Here is a 25,432-nt window from a genome sequence, read left to right as displayed (position 1 = left end):
TTGTCAGCTTGCAAAATCACATTTCAAACTTATTCTTTGATATTGTAAAAAGTTTGCATGTTGTTGTCTGGGAAATGTTTAAATTATGTTGTGTGAACTGTCAAGTGAAGTTTTTGCCGTCTCTTCTGTAATACTGGTCAACAGGACAATGATACATTGTGTCCAAATGTTCTTTTAACATCTTGCTGGTCTAAAATGAAGGAATTTGTGCTCCTAAATGTTTTGAATAAAACTTTTGCAATTTCAATATCATCGAGTTTCACCCATTATTTGCAAAAATGCTTCAAACACTTCAATACAGAAACAAATCACTTAAAATGTAATCGAAACACTACACAATGGTGTTGTTTATGTTAAATAAAATGAGCTGAGGTTTTGTAACTCAACTAAAAATTTACATTTATATGTAATATTCTTCTTTCGCCACAAAGTTTTTGGTAAGAAAAAAATGACAGGACACTGGATACCATCTCTTAATTTATTGGATGTACAATTATGAAAAATAATAATCATAAAAAAGACTGGAAGCCCAAGATTATTTACAATCGTTCTCTTTGATTCTATGGCAACGTCTCTCAGAGATTCCATTGTCAGTCTCATGCTCACTTGCATCATGATATGTTGAGCTTTAAAAAGACGTTCCTCTCTAGATATGACAAAAAACATGACCTAAAAGTTAACAAAGAAAAAAAAATACATACAGTACATACATATACATACATAGAGAGAATTATCTATAAAAGCAGAATCATTCAAGTATCAAAAGACAGACCACCCAGTATTACTTTACAATTCGATATTGTTTATATTTTAATCATTTAACCAAGAATATGTCACCATTGTATTCGCTAACGTGATTAGTTGTGCAAACACTGCGGCTGTTACAGGTGCTAGCATTAGCATCTGCTTGTATTTAGCACTATACCCATTTTTAACGTACCATGTTAAAAAAAATTAAGAAAAAATAAAAATCTAAATAAAAAGTACCAGACCTAAAATCCTTGTAAACTAGGGCTAAACGCATACAGGAATATTTCCCATCTACACCTCATGTTTCTGCATTATTATCTACACAAAACACAAGCGCAGGTTCGTCCATGACAGATGACTATGCAAATTTTAATTTTTAAACCTTTTCACCCGTTTAATTTTTATTTTTTAGACATACCCTGCTTTCTGCAACTTAATCATTAAAGGAAAGACAAAACTTTACACACAAAAACAACTCGCAATTGTTTTGTAGTGTCACATTAACGCAATTGCTTCGTATTAGAAATCACAGTATACGTGTAAGAGTCACTACAAGTACCAAGATCTGGACTGTACCATTCTCATGCCATCATAAAGTTATTAACTTATCATAATAGTGTACCATAAGACGTCACAACATTATCAACTGTATCTCCCACTAATCTGGCATTGAGTTTCTGTCCATGACATTCAAAGGCCAAACCTTTCCTACTGAAACTCGTACCATAGTTCAAAATTCTTATGTTTTAATGGTCTTGCCCACATTGTACAAACACTTGTACTAAAGCCTGTTGGCCACCTGACTTAAAATACTGACAGTAAGAATCAAAGATCTCAACTTACAGATGGGACTGATCTTAACTGGACATCAAAAGACAAGACTGCACTCTCTAATCAGTGTTTTGCTGAACTGGAATCAGTGTTTCTCACTTTCTGGTTATCAGACAAAATAAAAACATTGTCACTTTGTGAGATGAAAGACCATAAGTTTAGATGACAAAATCACAGACAAAACAGAAGCGTGTCGACTGTCGCTTCACAAGGAAAATAAAACAAAACTCAAAGACATCAAAGTAAAGACAACGTCAGCACTGAGAATACAGTGACTGCTGTGAGTGTCCAGTGTCTGAAAATTTCTGAAATCTGATAAAAGCAAGATGTTTTTCAGAGGGAGAGGTTTTGTTAAGTGTTAAAGTGGACGGGACTCTTTCTGTTTGTTTTTGGCTCGTGTGTTTAAGTTGAAAACCTAGTGATGGATGGGAAGAGCTCACTGCAGGTGTGAGGAGACTTCTGACACTTACATAGATCTATATAAACACACACACACACACACTACAAGTGATGTCTCATCCACAGTCATGCTGTCACTGGCATCCCAACTTTCCTTTCTGTTTGGCATCCGACACAGCGGTCAGCTACAGGGAGACATACACACACAGGGATTAAAACAAATCAAAATGAATAAAATGTGGGATCTAGTTAACATGCTGATGCAACAGCTACGTCAAAAGTTCAAAAATGAAGGTGAAGAGAAGAAAGCTGCTGTCGTGCCAATCTTTTATTTTTTTGTCCTGAAATCCTCTCCCCTTTGGACCATAAAGACTCCAATGGCAAATAAAAACTTCTTGATATTCTCAGCTGCCTGATTAGAAATCTGACTGTTGTATGCAAGTCCTCCCCGACTGGATATTCAACAGCATTCTCATTGAATCTCAATTTCACTCAGAAATACAGCAGATTAAATTATACATGACATATCATGTGATTTAGACTTTAGTTCTCTTTGTTTTCGGTCAGTTATCTTGTGGTTAGCATGCTAACCGATTCCAGAGGTCCCCAACCACTGGGTCGCGACCCACTACCGGGCCGTGGAAGAATTGCTACCGGGTCGCAAGAACGTTTTGGGAAAAATGTGTATAGATATGACACTGTTATTTATTTATGTTATAATGATTGTTCTAATTATTCTGTATTTTCTTTGTATGCGATTGATATGGAGTAGCAATTTGACAATTTCATGTTAAATAAGTAAATGAAACATTGTTCTGATTTGTCACATTTAAACGGATCGCAGTTGATCCGTAATACGTATGGATGAGACCCTACCGTTTGGCACGCATTTGATTCGCAGATTCATTTGCCAATTTTAAACCACAAGAAGAAGAAACGAAAGAGAGCTCAATTCGTTACTCGCGCGCTGTTCTCGCACACAATCAAAGCGCGCACAAGAGCCGTGTTTCAGACTGCACGGAAATACCGAGCTGCGTATACATACACATACAATTTGCCTATGTCAAAAACCCTTCACGGCATTGTCATTCTCTGTGCTTTAAATATCTTTTTCTTGCTTATCCGAAAAATAGTACGATAAATAGTACAATAGTACGCCAAAAAAAAAAAAACACAAAATTTAAGGGGGTCTGAATACTTCCCGTACCCACTGTATATATATATGTCTCTTCATATCAAAATATATATATATATATATATATATTTTTAGGCCATATATATCCCCCCCCGCGAGAATATTTTCCAAACGTAACCGGTCCATGGTGTAAAAGAGGCTGGAGACCCCTGGATTAGACCCTTAAGTATTAAAAACACTGCATGAATTTTGCCCAGATTTTTGCTAGGATTCAACAAACTGACACTAGTTGCCAAAACTTAGCACCCATCTGCAAATATTGGTCAGTCGAACTTTCGCAAATAAAATCTCGTATGATGGGTACAGACTCCAATCTTCAGACAGTATTTCATATCTATGGATTAATGCCACTATGCTTTGCCCACATCAGGCTTTATTTTGTGATAATGATCAGGAAAAATAAATTATGTAATTACATAATCTGCTACAAAAGGATGATGCCACATTGTTTGTTGGGCATTACAAATGACAAGCCTTTGGGGTCCAAGGGAATAGGATTTTGAGGAAAGAACTGAATTCTGCACAGCAACAGAAAAAGCAGATTGTTCAGAGAAAATGAGAGAAACTTTCAGGATGGAGAGAGCAGCAGGCATTAAAAGATGATTTTAGTCTACATGAGATGCTAATTACAGGTCAATAAACACAACTTTATCCATATTTGCCCTTTGGCACTGAACTGTGTCATCTCTTTATAATAGTCCTTACTGTAGTCTTTACTGTAACGGCATGCAACAAATTAAAATGTCTGCCAGTGTGTGTCATATGGAGGACCATTTCCACCACATTTTCACCAGCTAAGGAAAAAATCGTGCTTTGGTAAATCACAATTATGACAGAAAATGAATGGAAAATTATGAGACGCAAAGTTATATTTATAAGATAAAAGGTCAAATTGTGAGACAAAAAGTCAATAATGAGATAAAAAGGACAATTATAACATTAAGAACAAAAAAAAGTTTCACTGGTCAATTTCAACTTGTGTCAATTATAAATGTCATAATTATGACTTTTTTTTATCTCACACTTTTAACGTTTTATATCAAATATTTATAGCAGATTGGATTTAGTGTGTCAATTTCAACTTCTCATCATTTCTTTCCTTTTTATATCATATTATTTTTATCTCATCATTTCGATTTCTCTCATAAGTATGACTTTATACGTTTTTGCTTTTACCAAAGCATGCTTTTTTTATGTTGCAGAAATGGCTTCCATATCATTGTGACACATGCTGTGACATTGATTTTTTACCCCATATAAATGGTAAGAATTTGTAAATGCTTAAGCACCCATAGGTTCATGTGATCACATGAGGATTTTTAAGGCTTGTGAAGAATATACGCATATAATTCCACCTTTAAATCCGTAAAACAAGAAAATAAAATCCAAACAGCATTTCCCAACCACAGCTCAAGTGTGATACGGCATACGAACTTTACAAACCCATGTTCACTTCAACACTGATTTTAGTCTGTGCTAAATCTGATAGCATGTGCCATCAGATAAAGCCTACAATACGCATTTGTTATTACATTTTACTTTGATTCCTTGACATCAGACACATTTTGAGCAGCCTCTTTGTGATTTGGTTCAGACATTTAGGCCCAGCCTAGTTTGCCAACTCAGACTTAAGACAACACATCAAATCACAGTGCTAAATGCAAATCCATAAACTGCCAGCAAATTAAATTTACAGTGAGGTACTTCAATTCCAATTCAATTAACTTCTAATGCACTCTAGCAAGCTTCTGCCAGCTGTCTAATGTCCCATCTGTATGTGAGGGATGGACAGAATATATATCATCTATTAGATGTGCATAGTAACATAACAGGACCAATTAAAATCCATCTAGTCCTCACAGCCCATAATAAAAGGTTTAGATGCCAGTATGCAAGATAAAAGTAGCCCAACAAACGCAAATAAAGCTGGACATCTGATAATCTACTGGCACTTTCCACAAAAAAGGTACAAAATGGGGCTTAAAACCTGTGAAGTCATTTTGTCTCTTCATATCAAAGTGAAAAGAGGAGCTTAACCTTCAGAAAACGTTGTCCATCAACCAAATACTGTGCAATTATTATAATTATAAAAAATATTACTTTTATATGAATTCCTGTTTGAATACAGTTTAAAAACCTGATTGATGTGTTTTTTAAATAACTAAATTACATTAAAATATAAATAAAACGATAAAAATAAAACAACAAAACCAAACACAAACACAAAACAACATAAACAAAATAAATAGATTAAATAAACATTACTTACATTCACTAAAAAATTCAACAAAAACACAATAAAATCAAATAAAAAAACAACAACATGAAATAAAACATGGAAAAAAGATAAATAAATAAATAAATGATAAAATAAAATACTGATTCGGCCTAAAATAAGCTGTTGCTAGCTAGCTGATTTTAGCTGTTGATAGAAATGTATTTGCTGCATCGTGTTTTTTTTCTTACAATAACTTTGGGTCGAGTAGTTGACAAATATAGCCAATACTAATTTGTGGGGGGAAAAATAAGATTATTTAATTCTTCCCGGTCATGCTGTAGTTTATGAATTTTTTGATGTAATGTAAATGACATTGCACTCAAATTGTGGGACACAGTATGTTTCGTTTAAATATGTTTTTGGTAATTAAAGTCAATAAATTATTAATTTGGTCATTTATGTTTTAGGTGAATTAAAACACTGCTGTACTCTTTTAATTGTTGGATATAGACGTGAAGGTCAAGACCTCTTTATTTTTTACGTTTGACAACGGTTCTTCTCACATATTTATTTGTTACGTCAAGTTCTAAATGTGTAATTTGTGCCTTTTTGCGTAAAAAAAAAAAAACGGGATGCCAAAATGTACCGTATTCATGGAAAGTGCCTTTTATCGTAATCCTTGGCGACTGTTTCGATCTGATGCTACATGTTTAGTGGAGTCCAGGTGTTTTAGCTCAGACTGAAGAGGAAGAAGAGGAAGTCTTCATCAGCGTCTCACTGCGGTCGACGCCTGGCAGAGATGAGCACCACAGAAGGGGAAAAGAAAGAAAAACTAGTTAAGAGAAAAACTGTCAGAGTGAAAATGGAGGGAGAGTCCTTTGAGCAGAATGGAGTAGGAAATGTTAGTTTCTTCAGGTTAAATGACAGCATGTTCTGGTCCTCAGCAGAGCATTACTTTGGTTTCAGGCCAGTTATGATACGACTACAGGTGAGAGACTCCTAAACTGGGGGGCATACCTGAACGAAGTTACAGGGCTACATCAGGACAGAGTGTTTGTTTCAGCCGAGTAAAGGCCTCGGGAAAGGGTTGCTGGACAGCCAGAGCTGTGCGAGACAGACGGAGAAGAAAGAGGTGAATGGAGAGGAGGCTTCTGTGTGGAGGAGAGCGAGGGGAGGTCAGAGTCTATCTAGAGAGTGAAGGCACAGAGCGAAAGGAAAAGGTGCGAGGGGACGGGACGTGGAGGAGAGGAGCGTCCGGTCAGAATATGGTGGTCTCGTACTTGGTGCTGACGGTGCACTTGGGATCTTTGGAGTCCAGGATCCAGGTGGCACTGCTCTGAGCGTCCACATCCATCGCTTCCACCTAAAACAGCAGGGAGGAGACGCGTAAATACCCTGTGAGAGACATCAATACCGCTTTAACACTCGTTCCTCTCACTAGAGATCTGATTACGAGAGCTTTGGGTCAGGTTTCTGCTTTAGGTTACTGAATTGACGAGTGTATGGAACCCAGAATATTCTTTTAAAAATGATTCAAAGGAAGAACATTTAGTGACTTGAAAATGCCCCTATATACATCACCGTTCAATTGGTACAATTTATTTATTAAGAAGTCTCTTATGCTCAATAAGGCTGCATTTATTTGATAAAAATACAGTACAACAGTTTCTATTTTAATATATTTTAAAATGTAATTTGTTTCTATGATAACAAAGCTGTATTTTCAGCATCATTACTGCAGTCTTCAGTGTCACATGATTCTTCAGAAATCATTCTGATGTGCTGATTTGCGGCTCAAGAAACATTTCTGATTATTATCAGTGTTGAAAACGGTTGTGCTGCTTCATATTTTTTTTGTGGACAACTGAAAATATTTTTCAGGATTCTTTAATGAATAGAAAGTTCAAAAGAACACCAAGTGTTTGAAATTTAAATGTTTTGTAACATTATAAATGTCTTTTTTTTTCACGTTGTTGTTTTTTTCATTCTAATATGCTGATTTGCTGCTCAAGAAACATTTATAATTATCAGTGTTGAAAACAGTTCTGCCTTTTAATGTTTTTGTGGAAAACTGAAAATATTTTTCATGAATCTTTGATGAATAGGGAGTTCAAAAGAACAGCTTTTATTTGTAATAGAAATGTTTTCTAACATTATAAATATCTTTATTTTAATTTTTGATCAAACTAATGCATCCTTGTTTATTATAATTTTCTTAAAAAATAAATAAATAAAAATCTTATTGACCCAAAACTTTTGAACACTAGTATACTGTACACAGCAGGAGTGGCCAACGTCTGTCCCGGAGAGCCACAGTCCTGCAGAGTTCAGCTCCAACCCTAATCAAACACACTTGAACCAGCTAATCAAGGTCTAATGATTACTAGAAAGCTACAGGCAGGGCAGTTTTAATCAAGGTTGGAGCAAAACTCTGCAGTTCTGCCTTTTAATGTTTTTGTGGAAAACTGAAAATATTTTTCATGAATCTTTGATGAATAGGGAGTTCAAAAGAACAGCTTTTATTTGTAATAGAAATGTTTTCTAACATTATAAATATCTTTATTTTAATTTTTGATCAAACTAATGCATCCTTGTTTATTATAATTTTCTTAAAAAATAAATAAATAAAAATCTTATTGACCCAAAACTTTTGAACACTAGTATACTGTACACAGCAGGAGTGGCCAACGTCTGTCCCGGAGAGCCACAGTCCTGCAGAGTTCAGCTCCAACCCTAATCAAAAACACTTGAACCAGCTAATCAAGGTCTAATGATTACTAGAAAGCTACAGGCAGGGCAGTTTTAATAAAGGTTGGAGCAAAACTCTGGACAGGACTATGGCTCTCCAGGACCGACGTTGGCCACCCCTGTATATAGAGCAGTGGTTCCCAACCCTGGTCCTGAAGGCACCCCAACACTGCACATTTTGTATGTCTCCTTAATCAAACACACCTGATTCAGGTCATCAGCTCATTAGTAGAGACTCCAAGACCTGAAACTGGTGCGTCAGAGAAAGGAGACATACAAACTGTGCAGTGTTGGGATGCCTCCAGGACCAGGGTTGGGAACCACTGATATAGAGTATATGTATAGCCACATTTCAATGTGTAATCCTCAAAGAACCAGCAGGGGGCTCTACAGTACTGTAAGTATTTGTCATAGCGCTGGTCAGAAAGATCTGTCACACTAAAACAAAAGTGGACTAGATATGGATCCGTCACAGAAAGAAAGGAACCATGGGAATTTGAGCTACTGAAGTAACAAGGTGAATAAAGGACGAGCTGGATGAAGGAAAAACGGAAATAGAGCAGTGGAAAGTGTAAAGAATGAGAAGAAGAATACAGCAAGGTGAAGCTGAATTGAGAGGATGAAACCAAAGGAACGTCTAAACAGAGCAGTGACTGGAATACAAATGCAGACAGACAGATGAATTTGGGAGGATCATTCAGCTTTAGGACTCAGCAGTGAGTTTTTTGTTTTTCTGATTCAATTTGGAAGAGAAAAGCTAACTTTCAAATACAGAACAGATTATATTAGTATTATAATTAGGCTAATTTTGCCCGTTTGCACATGTATATGTTCATGACAGCATATTCTGGCTAACCACAGACATTTAAAACAACTAACCACACATTTATAACTATCTTTTTTGAAAGAAAAGAATACTTTTAATAAGCAAGGATGCATTCATTTGATCAAAAATTTAAATAAAGACATTTATAATGTTAGAAAACATTTCTATTACAAATAAAAGCTGTTGAACTTTCTATTCATCAAAGATTCATGATTTTTTTTTTTCCAGTTTTCAACAAAAACATTAAAAGGCACAACTGTTTTTCAACATCGATAATAATCAGAAATGTTTCTTGAGCAGCAAATCAGCATATTATACTGATTTCTGAAGAATCATGTGACACTGAAGACTGGAGTAATGATGCTGAAAATTCAGCTTCACCAGGAATAAATTACATTTTTAACATATAGTCACATAGAAAACAGTTATTTTAAACTGTAATGATATTTCACAATATTATGATTTTTATTACTAGGTTTTTGATTAAATAAACAGCATTGGTGAGCAAAAAGACTCATCTTAAAAACATTAAAACAAACTTACTGACTCCAAACTGTAGTGAACTTACAAAGTGTCTCAAACAAAACTCTGGAATATCTTTGTTAGATTCGATGTTACAAAAGTATGTGTGTGTGTGTGTGTGTGTTCTCACCCCTGACTTGCGCATACTCCCTCGTGGTTTGGGGACAGGTCTGCTGCTCTTGGTCTCGATGATTTCCGTCGCTCCCGCTGCACTCTGCTGCTGTCTGGTCCTCTGGGCCTGCAGTGCCAGCTGATAGGCCACTTCAAACGCCTGTCCTAGCGTCAGAATGATCTCATAGGTCAGGTTCTGTCGGGAGGTGGAGACACGGTGATTAACCATCATGATGAGGTGCTTAAACCACTATTAAGAAATGATCAAAGAGTTCAAATAACCTCAATCCATCTTCAGAAGTTTCTTTAATAGCCTCATCAACAGCATCATACATCAATACATTTGTAGAGGCCTCTAACATTATTCTGCACTTAAGAGGCATTTGAACTCATAAAAGTATGTAATAACAAGCTTAGCTATGTTATATAGTGAATATAATGAAGAGCAGCTTTTTATATAATTACACATCAGTGAGTCTCTGAAAAGTTACACCAGGACAGCTGTAGGTACTGTAATGTGTAATGAAAGATATGAAAACACTTTGATTTTTTTCTTCTTTTCTCATCTAGGTCAAAAACAAACACTGTAATATTGAACATAAACTCTCAGATCCTCCACAAAAAAAAAAAAAAAAAAATCAGGGCTTGTAACTTCAGCCTGTGTCTCTTTTTTCTTTACAACAAGCTTTTGAAGACACAGAATTGCATATCTAGCGTGGTCTACAATTAACATCATTTGACAAACACGGAACGGAAGCAAAACTCAAATTTTAGAGCATCTAAAAAGGAATGCCTGGCCCTCTTTTTGCTTTCATATGCAATTAATTATTTATTACATTTAAATTAATAAAGCAGCAGGCTGTGTAAATAAACACAAACTCTGAAACCAGGATTTCTCAATGTAGTCAAGATGCATGCAAATATTATACATGTCTTTAATGTCAATTTTGATCAAAACTGAACTGAACTTTCTATATTAAAAAGTAATTCAAATGTATTTTCAAAAGATAGATTCATTGTCTATTCAACCTCTTAACTCAAAGAAAAAGCTGTTTATTAATTGTTGCAGTAATGACCTGATTAGCCAATTATCAGTTCTAATAATCACTTGCTTTGTGAACTATCACATGAACTGCTAGCTGCAGCTCTATTAGAGTCTGGCTGTAAGTATTCAAGGCAATGATAGGTCTAGTGTGTGTCTGTATCATTTAGGCAGCTGTATGATCAATGTAATTTTAATGGGCTGCTGCTCACAACCTCTCCTATAAAACTCTTTGTGATACTATCAGAAGCCTGGCAATCGGCCCACAGCGCTCTGCACACCACACAGAGAGAGACATGAACTGCTAGCTGCAGCTCTATTAGAGTCTGGCTGTAAGTATTCAAGGCAATGATAGGTCTAGTGTGTGTCTGTATCATTTAGGCAGCTGTATGATCAATGTAATTTTAATGGGCTGCTGCTCACAACCTCTCCTATAAAACTCTTTGTGATACTATCAGAAGCCTGGCAATCGGCCCACAGCGCTCTGCACACCACAGAGAGAGAGAGAGAGAGAGAGAGAGAGAGAGAGAGAGAGAGAGAGAGGCTCTTAATGCCCAGAAAAATGAGTATTTCAGAGCAGTAGTTCTCAACTGCTGGTCATTAAACAGGTCTGTACTGATTATCACAGACAGCAGGGAAAAATAATGCGAAATGCAAATTTGGGGGGTTTCAATTCATTTTACTTCTGCAAAAAGAAAAAAAAGTGACTTTTTTGAAACACTGTAAATCAGCGTATAGAACTGAAGCAAAGCAGCTGAGAACTACTAATGTAGAAAGTGCACATCTCTTAAACAGTGTATGTTAATGATGGTGGTGTTTGTCTCACCACATCTATGGTACTGAACACGTGGCAGTAATGATGGCTGCTCTGCAGATCTTTAGTGACGTAAGCAAATGTGCAGAGGTCCTCTGGGTCCTGAGCCGCACACGAGATGTTCCTGATCTCATGTTCTGCAATGATGTTCTGAACACACAAACCAAAGTGACATTAGCCAACAGATCCAAGAACTTCAGCAAAAAAACAAACTTAAACAAACGCCTTACTACTACTACAGTTCTCACAGGAATAGTTAAAACAATCAATATCCGTTGATACTGATAAATACAATTAGATGGATGGGATAGATTGGGTGGAGTGATGAGATGGAGCGATAGATGGGATGGATGGATGGATGGATGGACCGATATAATATATTGGGTAGATGGGATGGGATGGCATGGTTTGATGGATGGATGGGTTGGATTGGAGGTTGGGATGGAATAGGATAGCATGGGGTGGATAGATGGGATGGGATGGGTTGGATTGGATTGGGAGGCTGGGATGGAGGGATGGCATAGGATGGATTGGGTGGAGAGATGGATGGGTAGAAGGATGGGATGGACTGGGTGGAGAGATGGATGGGTAGAAGGGTGGGATGGATTGGGTGGAGAGATGGATGGCTAGAAGTGTGGGATGGATTGGGTGGAGAGATGGATGGGTAGAAGGTTGGGATGGAGTGGGTGGAGAGATGGATGGGTAGATGGATGGCATGGACTGGGTGGAGAGATGGATGGGTAGAAGGGTGGGATGGACTGGGTGGAGAGATGGATGGGTAGAAGGTTGGGATGGAGTGGGTGGATAGATAGATGGGTAGATGGATGGCATGGACTGGGTGGAGAGATGGATGAGTAGAAGGGTGGGATGGACTGGGTGGAGATATGGATGAGTGGGATGGATGGTTGGAATGGATTGGGTGGAGAGATGGATGGGATGGACTGTAGGGGTGGGAATCACCAGAGGCCACACGATACGATATTACCATGATACTTGTGTAACAATACAATATTATTACAATTTTAAATATATTGCGATAGTCTGCGATATATTGCAATTTATTACCTTTTTCCAACTTCAAATTATGTCCCCAAACAAAAACTTTGGCAACATCTGTTTTAACTAAAAATAAACATTTCTCAGTTTGTTTATCTCACTTCAATTTTATTGTTGCAGTGCAAAATGGGATTGTCAAGCAGACAAACTGACCAACACTTTCATGAAAACCAGTCATAAATGTTGTATGCACCTGGAAAACTCAACTACTTGGGACCCACTTTATATTAAGTGGCCTTAACAACTATGTACTTGCATTTAAATTAATAATTTGGTACAATGCACTTATTTTGTACATGCATGTTTTTACATTGTACTTATATTTTAAAAATACCTGCATGTAATTACATCTGTAATTACATTTATAATTACACAGTTGACCCATCACTTACACCTTAACCCACCCTTAATACCACCAAACTTGTCCCTAACCTTACCCGTATCCCACCTCAATAGCAGCAAAAGTGTTTTGCAATACAATATGAACACAATAAGTACATTGTACTTATTTTTTGATGCAAGTACATAGTTAAGACCACTTAATATAAAGTGGGACCACTATTTGTATTACAGTCTAGTCTAGTCAACCTTAATTAAATGTAAACAGGTATGCACTGCTGTGCTACTACAGGTATTTTGAACAATGCAACTTGAACTTTTACAAAAAAGTTGTGCAGACCCTTCAGCAATTGGGGCATTTGAAAGTAAATTACTGTTAAATTTAAAATAAATAAAACAGTCTTACATTTAAATAAAATTTTACATTTAAATTAAATGTTACATTTAAATTAAACATAACATGTACTCCTAAAGTAAACAATGTGCTACAACAGGTATACTACGCACTGTGCTCTTAGTATTTTACTTTCATTCATTCCATGTAGTTCCAAGCCAGTTTAATCACCATTCTATATTAATGTGCTGCTTTAATGCACACACACACACACACACACACACCAACCACTAGCACACACCACTCGCACATAAACACAGTCAGAGGGAGAGAGGTCGGAGATTGCAAATCACACTGCGCACACACAGAAACTTGTCAGTGCTGCCCCGCGACTTTAATTAATAAAATAACAGATACTAGATCGCTTCATTATCTTCCTCAGCAACGAGGTAAAACCGAAGTAATTAAACCGCTTCATAGTTTGTAGAGAGAGACGTACAGACGCAGGTAATTCACACACACAACTGTCATCTCTCTCTCGATCGATAATTCATTCAAATAAATGCTATAATTTATTCAAATAAATGTGGTCTTACCGCACTATTTCATCTCTGTATCTGATTTGAAGCGGACAGAAAGCTAGAGCTAACTGACGAAAATAACCGTCATTTTTACCCTTCAGGTTAAATATTGCACTGCTAACATCATAAACAGCTTTAAAGGGGTCATTGGATGCCCATTTTCCACAAGTTGATATGATTATTTAGGGTCTTAATGAAAAGTCTGTAACATAGTTTGGTTAAAATTTCTCAATGGTACTGTAAAGAACACCTTTTTTACCCTGTCAAAAACAGCTCTTTTCAGATCAAGCCATTTTGTAGCATTTTTCTTTAAATGTTAATGAGCTGTGCTGACCCCGCCCCTCTCTTCCGAGCCGCTCTCAGAGAGACAGTTTACTTTAGCCGCATTCATTGTGAAACTTGCTAATTAGCACATTATTAGGAAAGGTGATTTGCAAAGATTCATTAAAAAAACCTTATACTCACTTCTTCTGTAGATGAGGCTGGATCACGAGTGATTCGCACGAACAGACGCATTTAGGTAGATCGGGGGCGCATTCCTTTCAAAAACAAATGTAATCCTCTGCGTCTTCAGCAGCTCAGATGTCGGGAGTAAATGACGACTGCTATTATTACATCCAAGTCATTCGTGTCTACATCTGCTCAAGCGGTGAAACGATGGCGGACTGATGACAGCTCACTCAGGGGCGGGTCTAAGTTAAGACACCAGTCCAGTCTGTGCTGAAACGCTACTGTCAAACAAACTATCATGGGAGGGACCTGTTTTTGTGACGTCACACAGACCGGCACCTGAGATCGGCTCGATTTGAGAAAGGGGTAAAGTAGATAAAAAAAATTAAAAAAAACACTGGATGGATTTTTATCATTATAGGGTGGTTGTGTACACACACTGCCAACACACATTTCAGTTCAAACAACTTGTAAAAGTGCATGTAGCATCCTATGACCCCTTTAAGTTGTCAATACTGGCAAATTACCATGGAATAAGCGGGATAATCAATGACTTGCCATGCAATAAATTATTTTTGAAAAAAAACTCAACACCACCATCTAGTGGACTGTAAAGAAATTGATTTTGTTATTCTACCAAATAGTATAATAAAAGATCGATACTTGGCATCTTTGTATCGATAAAATATCGCAATACTATGCTGTATCGATTTTTCCACCACCCCTAATGGATTGGGTGGAGAGATGGATGGGTGGGATGGACTAGGTGGAGAGATGGATGGGTGGGATGGACTGGGTGGAGAGATGGATGGAAGAGATGGACTGGGTTGGATGGACTGGGTGGAGAGGTGGATGGGTGGGATGGACTGGGTGTTGTGACGTCACACAGACCGGCACCTGAGATCGGCTCGATTTGAGAAAGGGGTAAAGTAGATAAAAAAAATTAAAAAAAACACTGGATGGATTTTTATCATTATAGGGTGGTTGTGTACACACACTGCCAACACACATTTCAGTTCAAACAACTTGTAAAAGTGCATGTAGCATCCTATGACCCCTTTAAGTTGTCAATACTGGCAAATTACCATGGAATAAGCGGGATAATCAATGACTTGCCATGCAATAAATGATTTTTGAAAAAAAACTCAACACCACCATCTAGTGGACTGTAAAGAAATTGATTTTGTTATTCTACCAAATAGTATAATAAAAGATCGATACTTGGCATCTGTGTATCGATAAAATATCGCAATACTATGCTGTATCGATTTTTCCACCACCCCTAATGGATTGGGTGGAGAGATGGATGGGTGGGATGGACTGGGTGGAGAGGTGGATGGTAGGATGAACTGGGTGGAGAGGTGGACTGGGTGGAGAGATGGATGGGTGGGATGGATTGGGTGGAGAGATGGATGGAAGAGATGGATTGGGTGGAGAGATGGATGGAAGAGATGGACTGGGTGGAGAGATGGATGGGATGGACTGAGTGGATGGGGATGGACTGGGTGGAGAGATGGGTGGATGGGGATGGACTAGGTGGAGATATGGATGGGTGGATGGATGGGATGGACTGGGTGGAGAGATGGGTGGATGGGGATGGACTAGGTGGAGATATGGATGGGTGGATGGATGGGATGGACTGGATATGGATGGGTGGATGGATGGGATGACTAGGTGGAGATATGGATGGGTGGATGGATGGGATGGACTGGGTGGATGGGGATGGACTGGGTGGAGAGATGGGTGGATGGGGATGGACTAGGTGGAGAGATGGGTGGATGGGGATGGACTGGGTGGAGAGATGGATGGGTGGATGGATGGGATGGACTGGGTGGATGGGGATGGACTGGGTGGAGAGATGGGTGGATGGGGATGGACTGGGTGGAGAGATGGGTGGGTGGATGATAAACAGACAGATAATCTCATTGCTGAAATCAGTTTCCTAAAACTACCTCAAAATATTTTATAATGTTGTTTTTAGAATAACAATTATCAATTAATGTCAAAGAAATGTCTACTGACTCAAAAATGAATAAAACTTGAATAAAAACAAATAAAAATTAGGAGCCTCTATCAGACACCCGTGACCTTTAGCAATGAGAAGATGACAAAGAGCTCAAGATTAGCCAAGAGTCACTCAATAAATCTGAGTTCCTCAGTGTGCCTGTTTATCAGTCATGTGACGTGTTGAGCACTCAGAGACGCCCGTGAGTCAGAGGCTTCAGTTTAATGACCGGCTCTTTATCTGCCTGCTCGGGGGAACGACAGAGGAGGATGATGTCATCACCTTGTTGGCAGCATCAATGAATTTCACACCCTTGTACGTGATGGAGAGGACGATGGTGGGGATCTTCCTCTACAATAATGTACAGTATTTGAAAAATAATGTGTTTTTTGAACATTAAAGCATGTCAACATATTCTGTTACATCAAATACACAAAATAATGATCTTTAAAAAAGCATCATATGACCCCTTTAATAGATTTTAGAAATAAGTTGAAAGACTTTTTGAACATAAACCTTAATAGCGTGGATAACCACATGATGGTATGGATGGCTACAAAAGGCTTTATTAGAGATTTTGTTATCACTTTTTCATCTCATTTAAACAAAGAAAAGCACAAATTGAGGAATTAGAACAAAGCTGCCTTTCCCAAGAGACAGAGCTGAAGAAGAAATTCTCAAGATCTGTTGAAAGTGCGTTAAAGAGTTCCCAATCTAGGTTAAACGATCTGCTTCGAAGAAAGGCTGAATTCATTTTGCATAGAGTTCGGCAGAATTATTATTATAATGGGTCAAGACCCAGCAAGTTATTGGCGTTACAACTAAGACAAAGTGAAGCTAGGGCTATTATTGGTCCCATTTATTCACCTACAAAAGGCCTAATAACCAATCCTAGAGAGATAAATAACACGTTTGCAGAACATTTTAAAGATCTATATCAGCCAAAGGATAGTATAGATATGGTTGAGTATTATACATTTATACATGACATTGATCTACCACAATTAACACAAAGTGAATCTAAGCAAATGAGCCAACCTATAACACTTGAAGAGCTGTATGCAGCATTAAAAACGGCAAAGAAGGGGAAAGCACCTGGGCCAGATGGGATCCCCCCCAGAATTAATCTTACATTTTTGGGATATATTAGGACCAACTATGCATGCTGCAATAAACATAGCAATCCAAAAGGGACACTTTGAAAAACAAATGGATAAAGCTCTAATCTCTTTAATTCCCAAAAAAAAAGATAAGGACCATACTAATGGCGCTTTTCCACTGCATGGGAAAATTCGCTCGAAGGGGACCTGCACAAGAGGGAGAGGGCACAATGGTGCTTTTGGGGTGGCCGGTGGGTTCACCAGCTGACATTCCCGACAAGACGCGCACCACCTGCGCACGTTCTCGTGAATGCCCGGCCAGAAAAATCGGGTCATTAGCCGATTCAGTGTCGCGGCTTGCCTTGCATTTTTCCAGGGGTTTTCCACTGGGTACAGTACCTGGTACTTTTTTTAGTACCACCTTGGTTGAGGTTCCAAGTGAACCGTACCGTTGCCAAAACATGACGTGTAAACTCTGCTGATCATGGATTGGCCGGAGAGAATTGTCACTACCTGCGTCATTGAACTTGCGAAACAAACACAACAGAACCGCAAGATTCAAATCAGCCCAGCCAGCGAAGGATTGAACGCAACTGTTTTGAACAAGCGCGCCTTTTTTAACAACCAAAAAGTGGCTGTTTCGTTGTCAGTCGAGGAAGTACAGACGTTCCTCCCGTTGATAGCAGAGAAGCGGATCCAGCGAGAGCTTGATGGGGCGATTCGGAATGAAAAAGTTTTTCAGGAGTCGCGGCAATAGAGGTGGCACAACTATAACGACATGTGAATAATCCCCCCCACTCTAAAGCGGTACTGAACTGTAGTGGAAACGCAAACTGATCCATGCCGTACCGTACTGAGCCGTGCCGAGCAGAGTCGTACCACGCAGTGGAAAAGCCATATATGTTAGAACAATTTCATTAATAAACTCATATTTAAAAATATATGCTAAGGTCTTAGCTTTATGTCTTGGAAAATATATCCAAGTTAGTTCACAGTGATCAATCTGGCTTTATTCCACATCGTTCGGCTGCAGACAATATACGTCGGTTGCTACATGTAATTAATGAAAGTAAATATAAAAATCCCCCTTGAGCAGTTGTATCCTTAGATGCAAATAAAGCTTTTGATAGATTAAATTGGGATTATTTATGGAGGGTGCTAGGTAAATTTGGGTTTGACGAGAAATTTATTAATATGATACGAATAATTTATGATAATCCATCAGAAATTATAGTAACAAACGGCTTACACTCCCAACCATTTGATATCTTGAGAGGAACGAGGCAAGGATGCCCCCTCTCACCAATGTTATTTGCATTGTCCCTCGAACCTCTAGCTCAAAAAATAAGACAAGATCAAATTTCAATTAAGGATACCCAACATGCAATATCTCTCTATGCAGATGACATTTTACTGTATTTTTCTGATTTTGGTAAAATTCCAAACATACTTGAAACATTTAATTGTTTTGGGAAATTTTCTGGATACAGGATCAATTGGTCCAAATCATCTCTTCTACCATTAAATAAAAAAGCTCAGAGTATTGTGATAACAACAACTATCCCAATCACGAATCAGATAACTTACCTAGGGATTTTTATACGGCCTTCTCTAAAAGAAATTGTACATATAAATTATGATAAAGTCTTTCAAAAGCTTAAAAGAGATATTGACAGATGGAGGACACTTGTTGCATCATTGGAATCCATAGTCTCGACTGTAAAGATTAATATATTACCTAGGGTTAATTTTCTTAGGGTGCTTTCACACTTGGTTCACTTGCCTGGTCCGAACCAGAGTTCGATTGTTCCCCCTCCCCCTGCTGGACTGCGTTCATATTATTTTATTTGGTTCCGAACTGCGGTTCGTTTGCGTCATCAAGCCAGCAGCAGTTTACCCCGTTGCTTAGTAATGACGGCGCAGGAGAAGGCGGCAAATGCATAACATTGCTCTCTTCGATTTTACAAACCCGATTCCAAAAAAGTTGGGACACTGTACAAATTGTGAATAAAAACAGAATGCAATGATGTGGAAGTTTCAAATTTCAATATTTTATTCAGAATACAACATAGATGACATATCAAATGTTTAAACTGAGAAAATGTATAATTTTAAGGGAAAAATAAGTTGATTTTAAATTTCATGGCATCAACATCTCAAAAAAGTTGGGACAAGGCCATGTTTACCACTGTGTGGCATCCCCTCTTCTTTTTATAGCTGCCCATGCCACATGCACTCATGCAACCCCATACCATCAGAGATGCAGGCTTCTGAACTGAGCGCTGATAACAACTTGGGTTGTCCTTGTCCTCTTTAGTCCGGATGACATGGCGTCCCAGTTTTCCAAAAAGAACTTCAAATTTTGATTCGTCTGACGACAGAACAGTTTTCCACTTTGCCACAGTCCATTTTAAATGAGCCTTGGCCCAGAGAAAACGCCTGCGCTTCTGGATCATGTTTAGATATGGCTTCTTTTTTGACCTATAGAGTTTTAGCCGGCAACGGCGAATGGCACGGTGGATTGGGTTCACCGACAATGTTTTCTGGAAGTATTCCTGAGCCCATGTTGTGATTTCCATTACAGTAGCATTCCTGTATGTGATGCAGTGCCGTCTAAGGGCCCGAAGATCACGGGCATCCAGTATGGTTTTCCGGCCTTGACCCTTACGCACAGAGATTGTTCCAGATTCTCTGAATCTTTGGATGATATTATGCACTGTAGATGATGATAACTTTAAACTCTTTGCAATTTTTCTCTGAGAAACTCTTTTCTGATATTGCTCCACTATTTTTCGCCGCAGCATTGGGGGAATTGGTGATCCTCTGCCCATCTTGACTTCTGAGAGACACTGCTACTCTGAGAGGCTCTTTTTATACCCAATCATGTTGCCAATTTACCTAATAAGTTGCAAATTGGTCCTCCAGCTGTTCCTTATATGTACATTTAACTTTTCCGGCCTCTTATTGCTACCTGTCCCAACTTTTTTGGAATGTGTAGCTCTCATGAAATCCAAAATGAGCCAATATTTGGCATGACATTTCAAAATGTCTCACTTTCAACATTTGATATGTTATCTATCTTCTATTGTGAATAAAATATAAGTTTATGAGATTTGTAAATTATTCCATTCCTTTTTTACTCACAATTTGTACAGTGTCCCAACTTTTTTGGAATTGGGTTTGTAGATATTTACGTTTTTGAACCGTTTGTTTTGTTTACAAAGCTTCGGTACATAACGGCACTTACGTCTGTCTTACGAATGTACTGCAAATGCTCTAAAGAACGCTGAAGGCGAACAGAAATGAGATATTCAGCTCTCTGTCTACAGCACATCAGTCACGCTCGTCAGGAAAGTGAGTGAAACACACAAACATACATTTTCATCAAATAATACGTCATTAATAATGGTTCACTTCCGCGATTTGGTACGATTACGTTCACATCAGCAGCGAACCGTACCGGAGTTCACATGAACCGTACCCCAGACCACCCTTTTTAAGCGGTATACAAATACCGTGAACCAAACTCTGGTATGGTTCACGGGTGCACAACAGATGTCGGAAGACAGCGTTCACATCATCCAAACGAACCGAAATCTGACGTCAATCGAACCCGGGTGCGCACCAAAATTGCTAGTGTGAAAGCACCCTTAGTTCCATGATTCCTTTGCCACCTCTTTTAAAATGGTGGAAAAGATTTGACTCTTTAATTCACACTTTTCTCTGGAATGGCAAACAACCAAAGTTAAAATTGGCTACACTGCAGTGTGCAAAAATGGAGGGAGGTCTCTCCCTTCCCAATTTTGAGCTATATCATAAAGCATTCCAACTGCGTGCAGCCAAGACATGGTTTGACTCTACAACTTCCACACCTTGTAGAGAAATAGAAGCAGCAATTGTCAGACCAATTAGACTTGAAGATGTACTTTTCTCTGGACACTCTTTAAAGTACTGCAAACAATCATTCGCCCCCATTGTAACAAACACCATTAACACTTTCAAAGCAGTGTCTCCACTTAAATTTATTAAGTTACAAGAACAAATGGCACCTACAGACTCCCTTATGGTGTAATAGGACCATTAAATGTGGTTCAGAACCATTCAGATCTGAACAGTGGTCAAAGCAGGGAATACGGACTCTTGCTGACATATGGGATGATAATGGCATGCTTAGCTTTCAAAATATAGTTGCATCTTTTAATGAACCTGCATCATCCTTTTTTTTTTGTTCTTACAATTACGCTCAGCCCTCAGAGCAAATGGAGTCCCTTGGGGGTCAGCTCTAGAAGCACATCCAGTTCACAGTTGGCTGTCTAATCCTTCTCAACAAAATTTAGTTGTTAAGCAAAAGCAATTACCACTGTACATGATCTGGGTAAGGGAGCTATATGTGGACCAGATTGATTGGGAGACGGCATGGAAAAATATATTCTGTGCATCAAAAAATCCAAACCACCATTTAATTCATTTCAAATTTTGTCACAGATTGTACTGGACACCAAAGAATCGTTTCATCATTAAATCATCTCCTAGTCCCCACTGTAGCTTTTGTCCCTACCAACAAGTGGGAACATTCATGCATATGGTGTGGGAATGTGAAAAGGTTTATGAGTTTTGGGAAAAAATATCATCAATACTGTCTGATATGATAGGAAAAGATATACCAGTGCAACCAGTTGTGTTTCTTCTAAATAATGATTCCAGGTTAGGTTTCACAGAGCTACAAAGAAAGATCTGGCTGGCAGGACTAACATCTGCCAAAAAGATAATTGCACAAAGATGGCTCCCTCCCCATACTTTATCTGTGCGACAATGGCTACTTCAGTTTCATGATATAGTGATGTTAGAACTCTCAACAGCCAGAATAAACCAAGCTAGAGCCTCAACCCTTGAGGCATGGAAAGCTGATGCAGATGGATTGACAGAAATGCTTCAAGATGGTAGAATTTAATTTGGGGTATAATTTGGTTTTTCAAACCTCTGGTGATCTAGGTGCAACTCTACTTATCTTGAGTTTGTTATGTTGCAGACTGTATCTGTATCTATTTTTGTATTTATTTTATTTATTATATTGTGATATTATTTATGTAATTTGATTTGATTGCAATGTATTGTAATGTGGCCTGGACCGCTGGGGATTTGGTTCAGAGGGTCAGTTTGTTCGGTTGTACAGTTTGTTATTGTGAAGATGATTTTGGACAATTGTATGTGACCCTATATATTTAAAATCAATAAACAATTTATCCCCCCCCCAAAAAAAAACATAGTATTAGACACCATGCACCATGACAGTATTTGTTGTACTAAATTGAATGCATTTTTTGCAGTTTATAACTGTTATTATTCCCCATTTATAATTAAATATCAATTTAAACAAATAATTAATTAGTATTTTACATTACGGTAATGAGGAGCTGAGGAGAAAGGTACTTAATTTTTTATGAAAATAAATGTCATAATGCTAAAAGCCTTATTGGTCCTTAAAATGTTGTTTTATTATTATTAGCATTAATATTTTGGGGTGAGATGTGACCAGATTCATTGTGAGATTCATCAATGGCCAATGCTAATATTTAAGGGACAGATTTCTTAAAAACATTTGTCGGCTCTGACTGTTTTTGTTTCTGTCTTTTCATTAAGTGCGACTGAACAGACGGCTCAATTTGACTACTTCTCTGCACTGACCGGCTGAGCAAACAGATCTGCTTGATTATTTATCAGAACAGCCTTTAAAGTGCAAATCTGCAGGCTGTCTCTCACACACAGGACAGTGCAATGAAGCGCAAGTCCATTTTCCACTTTCTGGATGGACCTTGTTAGCCAAATATTATGAAATGGTCCTTTTTTGCACTAGTGCCCCGTAGAGGACACGCATGGGTGGCATTTTCCCTGACAGTGCTGCTTGCTGCCCGTTCCAGAATATAATAATAATCTCAGCGTCCTGGCGTGACTCCTCACAGGAGACCTTGAGCTCTCACTGGCCGAAGACTCTGTGAACACCTACCCTCATTTTAGCACAGGCGTCCTGCGTTGACTCTGTTCCTCTTAGTTCTTTAATGAGCATCGAGCCCAGATACTGCAGAACGAGCGAGTCGGGACAATCCGATAAAGACACAGAGAGAGAGACAGATTTCAGTTGGTCTCAGCTGGCAAAAGCAAACAGTTAAATCACATTATCTAAACACAATCAAGGGTTTGGATGATTTCATAACCCGTCACCTCAATATCAATTATGACTCTATTATTATATAAAGAGGCTGTTGCATGATAGAAATATTATTACGTTGGCCTCGTAACCGCATGAGTCGAAGATGAGCTTCTCGGGCTGATGGTGCCAGTTCTGGACCGGTGTGTACGGCGCCGCCAGACTCGGGGGTCGTAAGGTCAAGCGAGGCCCCCGCTGACATTCCTCAAATCTCTCCTTTAGAGAGGAAGAACAATTTCAGGATAAACTGACCGAAATGTGCATCATTTGAGCAGAAACAGAAGGAATCGTGACTCACTTGTGGTTGTGGTCTGTCATTGGCCCGCTGTCGAATGGCCACGTCATATTCTGAGTCGGGACCTCTCCTCCTCTCACAATCGCCTGCAGGTAACAGGGGATCCATGGAGCACGTGTAGGAGTCTGAGTGACTGAGAGGAGACGAGGTCTGGGACATGAGATCCTGACACTGCAAAAGAAGCGCTCAATGAGGGAGATCAGCCAGCCAGAAAGATGTCCTTGCCCAGAAATGAGCCCAGGAGAGAGTTCACAGTAAACTGCACTTTGTTACAGACTATAATCAGGGTTGATGCCAGATTTCATTTGTTGTGAATAAAAATGAGGCCGTGAGGGACAGAAGCGCAGTCTGTTCGATAAGGCAAACCGTTTTCAACCTGTGTGTTTCAATGGAGGAAAACACAACTTCCTCTAAATCTCTAGTAGACAAAGAGAATTGAATAGAATTCTATTCCACATTATGGTACGAGAGATAAGGGGAAGTGATGGGAAATTTTGAGAGATAAAAACTTATTTGAAAGGCATTTGCGGAGTCATATAATTCCCTAAGAGAACTTAAACCAGCATAATTTAATAAAATATTAGTTAGTTTAGCGAGATCCTGGACTCTGGCATGAACAGCATAGCGGGGGATGTATCCCACCTTAGCGATTATTGAAAATATGCAACTTTTCCCCACAGTAGGGTCAATTTCATACGGTCTGTTGTTTGTACACCAATCCCGTTCATTTTGCCATTTGTTGATGTAAGACTCTATGGTAGTTTTAAGATGTGAGGGTGGTATGAATATCTGTGGAAAGGGCTTCTTTAGCAACAGAGTCAGCTTTTTTGAAAATTCAAGGGGAAATGAGTAGAATTCAGCTTAAAATGTACTTCTTGTAGTTTCTTCATACAAAATATTATTTATTTTATTGTTTTATTATTATTATTATTATTATTTTGGAATGAGATTTGAGCAATTTCATTGTGAGATTCATCCAGTATTCTTCTGTGAAAGACAGAAATGCAGTCTGTTCAATAAGTAACACTGTTTTCGACCTGGATGATTTAGCAGAGGAAACAGAACATACATCTTGCACATTTCTAGTGGACTAAAACTCTGGATGGCATGGTTTGCGAAAATAAGACGTGACCTACTCGCTAATCTATTAAATTACTGACAAATTTATTTTATTTTTTCTGTCAATGATAAGAAAGACTATTTTAAAAAGATATATGAAAATAACAAAGAACACTGCAAAATAATGAATAAAATAAGCAAACACAACTTCTGAATTTTTGAAAAACATTTAAATGAACACACATTCACAGATTATTATATAATAGTTTGACTTTTTCATTTGGCAAATTATACTTAACTAAAATTACATATGCTATTACAGAAAAATGCACTAAAATGAATCAATATGTCAAGCCAAAATATTCATAATATTTTCATAAAGAGACCGAACTTGCAACAAAAAGCTGTCAAATGTACTGCCTGACCTAAAACATGGCAAACTGAACAAACTGTGATTCTGTCCCTCAGAGTCTAGTTTTTGTTTACACTACTCGTATGGTCTACTTTAAGTTCACTTTGCCTAAAGACTATTCTACAATGTGTTAACATTCC

The 25,432-nt window shown here is 38.2% G+C and overlaps 1 protein-coding gene across 4 annotated transcripts in view; it reads right to left on the bottom strand.

The window, feature by feature from the left end:
* Positions 1-5,562: 5,562 nt before the first annotated feature.
* Positions 5,563-25,432, bottom strand: part of LOC107554220 (ankyrin repeat and SAM domain-containing protein 1A) — a 126,480-nt gene continuing 106,610 nt past the window's right edge. For 3 of the 4 annotated variants that reach the window (XM_016236664.1, XM_016236666.1, XM_016236665.1), the window contains 3 exons: positions 23,825-23,992; positions 23,605-23,742; positions 23,266-23,397 (listed from right to left, as the gene is read on the bottom strand). In XM_016236664.1, the coding sequence (XP_016092150.1) occupies positions 23,296-23,397; positions 23,605-23,742; positions 23,825-23,992 (408 nt within the window). In that variant the 3' untranslated portion in view covers positions 23,266-23,295. Of the gene's footprint in view, positions 6,184-6,410; positions 6,498-6,673; positions 6,757-9,619; positions 9,797-11,468; positions 11,607-16,503; positions 16,571-20,587; positions 20,608-23,265; positions 23,398-23,604; positions 23,743-23,824; positions 23,993-25,432 lie in introns of those variants that run through there. The other variant, XM_016236667.1, reaches the window with a different exon arrangement.

Source organism: Sinocyclocheilus grahami, unplaced genomic scaffold (assembly GCF_001515645.1).
Source record: "Sinocyclocheilus grahami isolate Dianchi unplaced genomic scaffold, SAMN03320097.WGS_v1.1 scaffold494.1, whole genome shotgun sequence".
Lineage (NCBI taxonomy): Eukaryota > Metazoa > Chordata > Actinopteri > Cypriniformes > Cyprinidae > Sinocyclocheilus > Sinocyclocheilus grahami.
The sequence above is the reverse complement of the archived record's forward strand: the minus strand, read 5'-3'. Positions and strand labels throughout refer to the sequence as shown.